Raw genomic sequence first — 12,187 nt, forward strand, 5'->3', positions numbered from 1 at the left:
TCGAGTTCGGCGTTTGTTCGTGTTTTACGTCAGAGCGGCAGGCGCGTTCAACGAGGTTTACGAGGACGCGTTGTCGCTATTTTAGGTATGCGCGGTATTAGTCGATGCGCAATAAAACCGTCACTTTACGCACTCAAAATAAATCGCAGTTCGAACCATCGTTCGAGATACCGTATCCAAGAGTCGTCGGCTACAACGGTTCGTCCGAATTCCAAGACACGTGAAACGATAATCGCGCATAGTTGGAGAGCAACGAATAACCAAACTTTCAAATAGTTCTATAATTACGAAACGTTTCGCGAATGCTCGAAATATATCGCGTGCCACTTTGTTCGATGGCTATGATTATGTATACGTAACGTTTCGTTCGGTTCTTTCCTCGGTTGCCTCGAAGAACGCGGACTTTGTGAGACGATTGTCGGGAGTTCCTGGAAGACGGTGTCAGTCAGTCACGATTCACGATTCTCGACACGACGACGACTCATCGACTAACTCGACGACTTACCGTCGTAGAAATATTGTAACATTACGTAAAAGAGTACGCTAGTGTCGAGCTTAAACGATGTACGTCGCGATCAGGAGAAAAAAGTAGGAAACAACGAAGCAACGCGTGCACTTTGACGCAAGTTAGAACGAGGTAGATCGTAAAGGAAGTTAAAAGAAATTCGTACTTTCCTTGTTATCGTTGGCGAAGCGGTTTCACGCGACTGCGCATCATTCGACTCGTCTTTGGTGTTGGTCAGCTACGAATATCGCGTGGTCGACGTGGTATCCAATTTTAGCGGGTTTCGTCAAGACCGTGGAACACGTAGACGTTGGAACGGCTACGAAAACGCATCGAACAAAAGAATGCACTTTTCTTCGTGTTCTCGTCCCCAAGGATCGACGAAACGACGACGACAACGACGACGACGGCGGCGACGACGGTGACGACAAGGAACCACCGAACGACGGATGCCCACTTCCAACTCCGACTATACCACGACCACGCGACCTGCTCGTCATTCGAGCTTCTCTCCAAAAACACGGCAGAAAGAAGAGCGCGACGGTTCGAACCGTACGAGACAAACGCAATGAAACGCGTCACACAAGTGCCAACCGGCGACTCCCGATCTCTTTCTCTCGTCTCCTTCTCTCTATGCCCGCCGAGATCCTATACGTACACTATACACAACGTACAACCCAAGAGAAACTTCGTCCAGAAAACACTAGCACGATCGGAGGGGAGGAGGATCGAAGTAGGAGGAGAAGACCGAAAGTGCGCGTGACTACCTCGACCACGAACTACGAACTACGAACCACGAACCATGGACTGCGAACCACGAACCACGGACTGCGAACCACGAACCACGGACTACGGACTGCGAATCACGGATCACGGATCACGGACCACGGACCATGGACTGCGGATTACGGACCACGGACCGTGACGAGACGATCTAGCCAGCCTACCCTCGTCACCTGATCACAGTTACCCACTTGTGCGCTACCGACGTCTCGGTATTTTCAACCCCGCCGTCGTCGTGTACTCATTATTTCTTTGTCTCTTTCCTTCCGCTCTCTATACAAGTATAATCAAACCCAAACGTTCACCGTCCAACCAATCTTTCCAATTTAATTTCTTGGTTAACGGCACCGATAGGATTATCGATTAACGCGTTGATCGACGAACCTTCCGCTGATATCGGTTTCTAAGGGTGGGTGGGGGGGGGGTGTCCTCTGAAACGTCCACATCTTTGTTCACGCGGCACTTTCCGTAAGAAAATTCAACGCAAAACAATACGTCGGTGGTATGCGAGTACTCTAGCGAATGCTACAAACGTTATACGAAGACATTTGTTAAAAACTTATTTCTTCGTTTAATCTTGTAAATCTGTTTTGCAGATGAAGAGTTTACGCGAGTAATGGTAGGCAGATTAACAAAAGATATAGCGGGACGGTACAGTGCGACGCGGCGCTCACATTGCCCTCTATCTAAGTACATATAATACATCGTCCACCTCTTCACGTGGGAATATTGATTTCGCCGCGTCAGCTGCTCGCTCAGTTGCTCGACTTTGCTTGCCTACTCGTCGACCGTTCGTCCTCCGTTGTTCGCCGCGAACGCGCGCGCGTTTACTCGCCGCTTGCCCAATCTAATTCGTACACTTGTTCTACCACTTTATACGTTAATTTGCATTGCTCATCTACCACGTGTTTCCCACCTCGCAAACGTCACGCGATTATCGTTCGTTTAACGAGCCTGTTTCTATGTCACGATCAATTATTACCTTTTACAAAAAATAGGATGTTCACTTTTTTAAATATTTACCGTACATGCGAATATTTCAACCGTACGAAACGTTCTAAAATGTATCGTTGATTTACATTTTTAACGTGGCGATTCTTCGTATTTAATTTTAGGGATCATCGACGTTACCTAACCTTTACTTATATTTTCCTATGGAGAGAACAGATTGATTTTCAAATATATTGTGGAAAATAACCTGTAAAACACGTGTGGAGCCCTGGTCCGAGGTCAAGCGTGAATCATCTTTCGTGATTCAACGAGTAAAATGAAAAATTATTGGTAATCGCCATCACGTGGAACCAATTAATTTTAATAACGATTTATACAAGGTTATATAACATTACTAGCGCATTAACTGCATGTTAACGACGGTGAAAACACTTTCTCCTTTAATTCCAGAGTTATTCCTTTTTTTCAACATATTTTTTGGAGATTAATTTGAATGAATGCAAAGAATAAGGGAAACGATCAACGAGAGAAAGATTTTATCTTTTAATTTCATCGAAATCGTGTTAAAATAACGCGATGTTATAGCATGTGTCGTAATTCTTGTTCTTAATCGCGACATTCTCCAAGAAGTCCTTCGATCGTAGTTTCCAACTTTTCTCGATAATTTTGTCGGAATAATAAATATAGAGACAATATAACGAAGAAATTATGCGTTCCTTCGACGATTTCTCTTACCGTATAATCGAAGAACAAGATTCCGACACTGGTAAATTTTCTAAATTTTGTAATTTACCGGCCATTCTCCCGCTCCAAATTTACACGAATAACGATACTAACCTGAAACATAAAAAAAGATCATACGTAATGATAACTTTATTTACGTATATATGTATGTGTCTGTGCGTGTGCATATCGGCATACCGGCGTATTTTAAATCGGTACAAAATCAAAATTTGACATATCGAGTTTATTGCGGCGTGTGCCGAGTTTTCCTCGATTCCTTTTTGACATACTTATAGGGTCAGACGCACAAATATAGACGCACAAAATGGAAAGAGGGAGAGGTTAGAAAATGAGAAGTTAGGTGACATAGGCAATGAAGGAAACGTTACACAGCGAGAAGAAGTGTTTTGGCTACCGCTAGTAGCTCGTCCTATATTTCCGATATGAATATATTATAAGAAGTAGCATAGTGTTATTTCGTCGGACCATTCTTTCACACTGTCCATTCGTGAGTATGATCAATTTTGACATTTTTAAAGATAACGATTTACGATCGTAATCGTTGTTTAAAGAAATGAAAAATGACGTCGAATTTTGTCTTATTTATCGATAGAAAAGTTTGCTCGTACGGTAAAATTCTCTTTTCTCTATTCGGTAGCTGTGTTGCCACGGTAACAGCCTAGATTCGAGAGGTTGGGAGATGCGAACCCACAGAGCAGAGACAAAGGGTAGCGCGTGCGCTCATTCGTTGGTCCGCCTACATATTTGTACATCTACACGCTTATACACGTACACGGATACTGGTAAAATCTGTCCAGAAGAAGAACAGAAGAGAAAGAAGAAGAGAACCATTGTCGCTCGATCGTGTCCTTTTGTTACATATTTCCGGTAGCAGGGCTTACAACGGACGTAAACAATCCATTGAAATATACGGGAATGTTCCCGTCTTTGTACACGCGTATAGCCGACCAGTTCCGATTTAACAAAGTCGACGAACACTCGACCAATTTCCTTTCCCTGAAAACATACTTGTCGCGCGACTATTCATTTTCAATTTGTGTTCGGCTAATAATTTCCGCGTTCTCGTATCGGATCGCTTTTCGAACATTTGTTGCCTACTGCGATCGATGAAAACCAGGTCACGCTTTTCCTCGTATCAAGAAGACAGGTAAAGTCAAACGAGGCCATTTGTCCTCGTAATCACGCACGAACAATCTTGCTAACGTTTTACTTTAAATAGCCAACATTGACAAATTTAAACGACCGCTTGCATATTTATCGCATAATCGACGCGATATATTCGCAACACATATTACTTTAAACAAGAGACTTTGGAAAATATATTACGGCGCATGTCGTGCTTAATGTAAAGAGAATTCAAAGTTCAAAGATCGTACCACGTGTAATTCCTTGCGCAAAATATTGTAACCTCGCTGATCGTGCAACGTTTCTCCAGGTATTACTTGTATATCGTTCAACGGATAGAAAGTTTGATTACTTGATAAAATACCGTAAAACAAGAACTAGTCGGTTTCGCGTCAGTTAACGCCGATTCTTCTAGATACATATTTTTCCAGATTTTGCAAACGTATTTTCTCGAAAAGCATTCGAAAAGTGCACGTAGGAATTTCGAGAAATTATCGCAAGATTAGTGAAAGGCGACTATTGTAAGATTTCGAAAGAAGATTTCACTTTTAATTCTACATTACGTACGATACGAAACGAGAAGAGGCGAGAATAAACGAAAGAAGGGAATGGCTACTTGATATCGTCTAATGTAAATAAAATACGAATACAATCGTAACAGTACCTAAACAGTAAATATGAAATATTCGAAATTTTTTAAATTTCTACTCCTTTCTTTATCGTTCTCATATTTTGAATACTTAACCTTGAAACTGATATACATATTGATATTTTCACTGATGCTTGACCAACGAAAAAAGTGGGATTATCGCAAGAATTTCGAGCGTGACCCGACCTTGTCCTAAATTTCATTGCTCCTGAGCCTTTCGAGAATTCAGCAAACCAGCTCCCTCTAGCTAGGGCAGTGTTTTTCAAACTGCAGGATGTGACTCATTGGAAGGTTGTAAAATCGATACAGTAGTTTATATAATATACACGCGCGCGCGCGCGCACTACAATAAAATTATCTGCCTATAATACGGCAAAGAACGAATGATCGAAGAAAATATTACGAAATGAAATTGATCAGAAAATCATGAAACGTACGTAAGAGATATTTTATTTGAAAGATTATCAATATTTACTTTGTACTATTTAGAGGATTTCGTTGATATGAAATCGAGACTCGAGAGAAACAATTTGAAATTAGGAAAGATTCGAATATATAGGTACGATAGCAAGATCGAAATGAAACGAAAACGCGGACAAATAAGAAACTAAATTTCCAACGATTTTAATTGATTCGGGCGTATGCATATGACACGCGTAGAACGCATTTCAGTAGATTAGCAAGCAATGGATAGCTACAGCGATGGAAAGTGAAAGTACCTCCGTCTAGCGACCAACGTTTCGTTTCCATGTACTTTATTCGACCTGCTATGATACAACGTATCTTTGTATTATACGTAATAATATCGTTACGCGAAACACTTGCTCGGTTAAAGCAGACGATCTAGCAAGAGGTAACAACGAACAGTTACAAACAGTTTAAAACTCGTATGTCTAACGATTTTTAGAATTTATCGTAGTTGGTACCGTTAAAAACCGATTATTAGAAGCCGTTATCGAAGATACGCGGCAAAGCTATAGGTAACTCGCGTATTTTCAAACACGGCACGATAACCGTTAAAAGTATCGGACTCGTTACGCATAGGATAATGATATGATTCATACTCGTTGGTTAAACTGACCCGAAAGATAAGACTTGGCACAGGTAATGTAGCTGCACATTTGTCCTATCTTCGTCCACACAGTCTTGAACAATTCCGAATTGTACATTGATAATTGGTAACAAATCGTAGATTCCTTCTCGATCGTTTCACTTGGTCACCGTTTCCCGCGATTCAAACACATGCGCAACCTTTCGAGCGTACCGTGTCGCCTCGCACAACACTTGATCTTTTACTTGGCGATATTTGTTCTTTTCGACTGCATAATTTCTTTCTAGCAACAGTTGTGTAAGCTCCTTACCTGATTTACGTAACGTTTACGCGTTATCGAGGAAAGCCTCCATAACGCAAAAAACGTCGAATAGAAATCAAACCTACCGAGGGTTGGATATCGACAAATTCCTCTTTTTCTCTAATTTCAACGAATAAAAAAGCCCGATAAACGTTTGTCGACGATGTAATTGCAGCGTATATAATAATAAATCTCAAACTACTTTATCGAGAGATCGTCGGTCGAGCTATCGAACGACGTTAAAAGAAAGCGCAAACGTTACAGATCTTGCTCGAACAACGTTGTAACGATACTTGTAACGTTGCAGTCGATTCCTATAAATAAGTAATTATTATCCTTGACTCTTTATTAGCTTCTGCTCATCGACACGACCTTCGCACCCGCGATTGATTACGTCACAGAAAATGTACGATCGCGCACACGATACTTACATACTTCCCTTTACCAACGCCAACGTGTTTATTTGCGCGTTCCGTTCGATCTTTCCATCCTCAAACGTGGAAGAAAAAGAAAGGTAAAGACGAGTCGCATCGTATAGCAGAGTATGTCAGTTGTATCTCTATCCATCAAGTTACATCAATTTCTTACGCACGAGAGATTGAAAGAAGAACGTCTTTTTATTCGAGTACGCGGATGCGTATATCGAAGTTAACGAAATCCTTTTTCTCGCAACTTACTCGTATTCGCGTTAACTGTTCGCTTTAAAAGAGCTTTACGCAGATATAGGCATCGTAGTGCGAACTAAAAACCACTATTTCCGTATCCGCCAAGGTTACGTTGTTAAAGATAAAAGCTAAACCAACGGAAACTTCCTGCTTCGATGCAATATCGATAATCGACGGCTAATTCGAACGTTATCGAGCACGCCAAAATTATCGTTGTTCAACCTTAGCAGCACGATAATATTTCTCGCAAATATGCATAGATCAGCAGCGAAAATGTTAAAATACCAAATTACGCAGCCAATTCTTTTAACGCTTGTTCCACGTTGCATATTTATATATACATTATATTAAACATTTAGTCGTTAATTAGCATCTATTGCGAAGTAGCATTCGTCGCGCAAGTAGCTTATTTCCTTTTGTGAAAAAATTCAGCAAAAACGATGTAACTGCAACCGATCAGCTGATTTCGCGATTAAGAAATATTTGCCGCTTTGTTCCTTCGATTACACGTATAAATTTTGCCAGTGTCGCTCGTCTTTTCCTTATTATCGAAAGCCATTTAAAACTTCTACAACGAACTGTCATATAAATGTTCACTTTTACGCACGAGTCGTAAATTCTTAAATCCGTAAGTAAAGTTTTCTGTGAAAAATTTCAGGACAATCGTAAGATCGAATTTATAAGGAGAAGAGTAACGTCGCAGAGTTACTTCACAAAAAAAAAAGATTCGCTCGAGAAGAAAAATTTGGTCGCGATAGTACGAGTGGCAAAAATGATCGAGCATCGAGAAGAAAGCAAAAGCGCAGAGCTGTGTGTCACTGACACGCGGACGCGAACACGACTGCGACGCGGCGGCGAAACGATCCAGAGAATCGAAAGAGAAGCTACGAGTCAACTGCGTGACGCGATACGCTTTCGGAAAGAGGTGCACGAAACCCACCGAAATCGAACAGGAATACTCGAATCGAATATTCGAACGACTGGAGCGCACGTACGCGAACGTAACTTGGTGACCGTCTAACCGAGTGACTGAACGATCGACTAACCGTGGTCGAACGAACGCGATCGGACACAAGCGAGTCCGAGTGGATGATACGATGAAAATAGGGGGACTCGATGTGTGCCCACACTGCCCAAGTGCCCACTATGCCCACTTGTGTCCACGCGTCAACGTATGCTCACGCACGTTTCTTGCGTATTCGCAGAACGTGCATCGACACTCCAATTAGTTACATATTCGTTTCACGTTCGAGAGTGTTCCAAATTAAAATCATGAGCATTTTCGCGCACACCTCTCCTGAACATTCGGTGAATAGGTCATCGATCATCGTTTATCGAGCCACCGTTCACGATTACGCTACTTCGATAACGGAACTATAACGTTGTCGAGATTTAAGTTGTAAATTTGACAAAAAAGCTCGACCGAATATCGACAAATTTTACCGTTATGTTCGTCAACGCGATACGAACAATCGCTCGTGAATCGCATCGCGTAATCGTGTCTCTTATAAACATCGTTACATTATGTACGTTATTTTGCATGTACGCTATACGTGTAAATGGATAATAACGTATACATGTAAGTCGATATGGCATGGAATCGTATCAATCGTATCAACGATTGGTTTATGGAAAGACGATGAAACGAAGACGACGTTGGAGCGTAGCGAGGTACCACGGTAGAGAATCAGAAGTTACCGGTTGTTTCGCGGCCCCAATTGTTGCTCCGGTGACGGTAGTTTTACCAGTGACGTGATCGGCGTGAAGGTGCACGCGGTCCTCGGTTAACTGTACTTTGGATCAAAACTCGAGCGGAATTCGTACGATCGAGCGTAAAGCTGTTATAAAATCGAATAAACGTACGAACGAACGAACACGAAAACACAACACTTCGTTTCAAAATTATTCTTTTTTCCTGATATTTTTCTCGCGGTAGATTTAAGAAAAGTTCGTACAAAGTAGAATTTGGAGAACATTACCTATCGAAAATACATCAGTGTCTCCTTTATCCGAACTAACTGGGAGACAACAGAAACTGTTCGGATAATAAAACAATCGATCATACGAAGTTTCGTTTATGCAAATACAGGTTAAGGTTAATTGATAATTTCTTTAAATATTTATGAATCCCATATTTGTTTGCCTGCTAAGTCACATAATTCTCTCGATACAAGTACGTAATTGCGCAGAGTTATTCTTTTTGTACTTCGAATTGTCGAAGCATTTTTTCGAATACCACCTTCGCTATGGTACAAGAAGGCACCTTTTCATTAGCACTTTCGTTTGCTCTTTCCATTTGTATAAAATCGTCGTTATTATCGTCTTTATCGCAACGAAACTACTACATCGGTACATCAACATTTTTTTCCACCGTTGCTAGCATCGTAGGAATCTACGTTCTTTGGATAATTTTCAATCCAATGTTTTTGTTTTTTCGTGTCTGTGATCGTGGCTTTTCCAACACCATGTATTGCTGTTAATTCTATCGCATTTACGCCACTTTCCTGTTCTTCGATTACGTCGTATTTCGTTTCGGTAGTTAGAACGCCGTTACTTTCGTACTAAACTCTCCTAATTAGAATTCTCTCGACCGAATAAACCAAAGAATACATTGTACACGAACATTAATAAAATATGTACATATCTGAAACGGAAAAAGGCATCTATTACCGGGAAATATTACGTACGGACGATAGAAGAGTTTGGATTTTTAAATATTTGAACAGGAGGGATCTATACCGTATACGTTTTACGCAATGTACAGCAATCGTAATTTGAAATCCTAATTGGGAATTTGAAACATCGATTCAGAAGTGATTTTTGCAGCTTGAGATTCAAGGTGCTTCCATAAAACGCGCACGACCCTGAGTATAACAGCTAGGCCAATTGATGTCGACGCTTAATATTTTAATTTACAACCTCGCTATATCGTTTCCACCGACTATACTAGTCGTACGCGGTATTCCATGTTTCACCGAACGTTTCTTCCAAACGTGAAAGCATATTCACAATTAGACTGTTCGCGTCGACAGACGAATGACAAACTAGACGCATAACTCGTTTTAGTACGATCGATCGAGTAAAGTCCGAGCCTGCTTCGCGAACGATCGAACGCGCATCGTAATACATAATAGTTAGGTTGCTTGCTCGCATCCTACTTTTATCCGTTATTTGCTCCCGTTTCATAGTATCCCATTCGAATAACAAATATCCTTTTATTTCTCTCTTTTTTTTTATCGTATATTTATCGTGATACTAATAACGCTCGGAGAGAGGAACAAAGGCTGTACATACGTGGTTATCGAGAAACGATATAAAAATCACAATAACGTACAGTCGAATAAACGTAAATGATCGATAGCGTGGACTTCGAGAGAACGTTACTTTAAACGAAATTTCAAGCAAACGTAACACGTAGCAGAGTACATGCAGTATCTAGTACGAAGTACGATCAAGTTGGACATGCTTTAGCAAGTTTGAAGAACTTTTGCCAAAGTCATAGCATTGGTTTTTGGCTATGGTTCCGAATTCCTTGGCTTAATTTTAGTTAACGTGCGCGCGTGTCAAGGACACGATATTACAAAGTACCCTAAACAGTCGTATTATGCCATTTATCCATTCTTACGCTACAGTTTACGCTATAGAGTGATATTTTGTAGAAGAGAAAACGTAGAAACGAACGTATAAAGTTGTTAGAAAAGCTGACTTGCTCGCAATGTTTCTTTTCTTCTCACAAAGTAATTACTTAGAGAATGTTACGTTACTGCCTTTTCACGGGGCAACTTCAACAAAGTCATGGAAAACGCATTAACTTCCTGAAATGTGAGGTGTACCTATACTTGAATACGGAGTTGTGTGAAATTGGCACCTTTAAATGCGAATTTTTACAAAAAAAAAAAAAAAAAAGAAAGAAAGAAAAGAAAGAAACAAACGGGATTCGTTCATTCAATAGCGAACAAACGAAAATTCTGAGTGGACAGACGTGGACAAATCGTGGACAAAAGAGTACTGTTCGTCTTTTGCCAAAATTCGTATCGGAGAGTGGCAACTTTGCCTGACTTGAATACCGGATAAGGCCTGACTCGACCAATTACTATAGATGTTTTTAATTACGCTTACGACCCAACAGTTACGATCTTGCGCCATACTCGTCGCCTTCGTCGCAACGACTTTTGCTCGATTTTCACTCTATTTATCGAACAAAATAAAGTATACAAAATATCGTAATTACTATACGTACAATAAAAATATTCGACTTCATATCGCTGATAGATCGATAACGAATAAATAAAGTATTCGTAGGATTACTTGCGAGAATCTAACGAGTATACGATCTCTGTCGCAACATCGACTGTTATACGCTAAGTACGTATAACAGGAACGCGCAGCAAGGGGTGAATAGGTAAAACAGCGAGCAAGGCGAAAGGAGCAACGCTAACTAAGTGGCAACGCAATCGACTGCATTTTAACCGGCAAGAGAATTTAAGACTCGTTGCGAAATATATTACATATAACGCGAGAAGCCTTGAAGTTTCCGCGTCGTTAATTCAGAGTAGAAGTGAGAACAGAACAGAGAGAATCGAATGAGAAATAGAAAGCTACCCACCCAACTGAGAACACTCGTTTTTAAAGCATATGCGTCGAGTGTTCATCGATTTTTAATTTAAATCCTCGCCGATGATTCCCATACTTTTACGATGTTCGCACAACATAGTGATTAACAAAGTGTTTTCGTGTTACCCTTATCGACACTAGAGCGAGCAGATAACAATGAAAACAAGTAGTTCTCGTGATATGCACGACGATTGATCGTACCCATGTACATGCTGCCGGATAACGCCGAGTACATATTTCGCGTTTCCTTCTATCCTGCTCTGTCTTATATTTTTATGTGTATGTAATATCAAAATGCAAATCTAATATCTGAAAATTGAAAACACCTGTTCGCAACATTTTTAAATATCGATCAAACCACTTTAGATGCTTCGACGATTTCGATATACGAGACGAGTTAAATTATGTCATTACGATTGTCTACGGCTGAATCCGATCCCATCTCCGGTATGCGTGACTTTTTGACAACAGCCAGCTCTCGGTAAAATGGTAATGCTCTTTAAATGTCGATGTGTATCGCGTAGAATTTCATCTCTAGTATAGAATGACCAATTCTTCGGGATAATCGTTCGGTGAGATTGCGGACACGCTGTTTGTTTTTTCCGTACAATATCCCAGTAACGAAATATAGTATATCGATATATTTGTTTTTCGTTCTATCGACCTTACTGAGTTTTTCATATTCCATGGTCGCTCGAGTTTCGAGGAAGAAAAAACTGTGCCACGAGATCGATGTCGATTTAAAAATTTGCTTCCAATCTATTACTCGAGCGCGAGTGAAGAAAGAATGCGTGGAACA

General features: G+C 40.7%; 1 protein-coding gene and 1 long non-coding RNA gene across 13 annotated transcripts in view; one reads left to right on the plus strand and one right to left on the minus strand.

The window, feature by feature from the left end:
• Positions 1 to 12,187, minus strand: part of LOC117211872 (serine/threonine-protein kinase tricorner) — a 45,379-nt gene that overhangs the window by 15,509 nt on the left and 17,683 nt on the right. Inside the window, exon 1 of one of the 12 annotated variants that reach the window (XM_033456149.1) lies at positions 7,715 to 7,811. The exons of 5 other annotated variants lie outside the window; for them this stretch is intronic. Coding sequence is in view for 3 of the 7 variants with exons in the window: in XM_033456141.1 (XP_033312032.1) it covers positions 5,839 to 5,926 (88 nt within the window). In the remaining 4 variants the exon portion in view is untranslated. Of the gene's footprint in view, positions 1 to 505; positions 543 to 671; positions 1,086 to 2,974; positions 3,077 to 5,476; positions 5,523 to 5,838; positions 6,092 to 7,714; positions 7,812 to 12,187 lie in introns of those variants that run through there. 6 more of the 12 variants (XM_033456141.1, XM_033456143.1, XM_033456147.1 and 3 more) reach the window with 6 other exon arrangements.
• LOC117211881 lies at positions 1,466 to 4,779 on the plus strand. The gene is made up of 3 exons (XR_004488366.1): positions 1,466 to 2,619; positions 2,723 to 3,470; positions 3,621 to 4,779. It is a non-coding gene; the product is annotated as an uncharacterized LOC117211881 (long non-coding RNA).

This window comes from Bombus bifarius, unplaced genomic scaffold (assembly GCF_011952205.1).
Source record: "Bombus bifarius isolate JDL3187 unplaced genomic scaffold, Bbif_JDL3187 scf7180000008263, whole genome shotgun sequence".
Taxonomy (NCBI): Eukaryota; Metazoa; Arthropoda; class Insecta; order Hymenoptera; family Apidae; genus Bombus; species Bombus bifarius.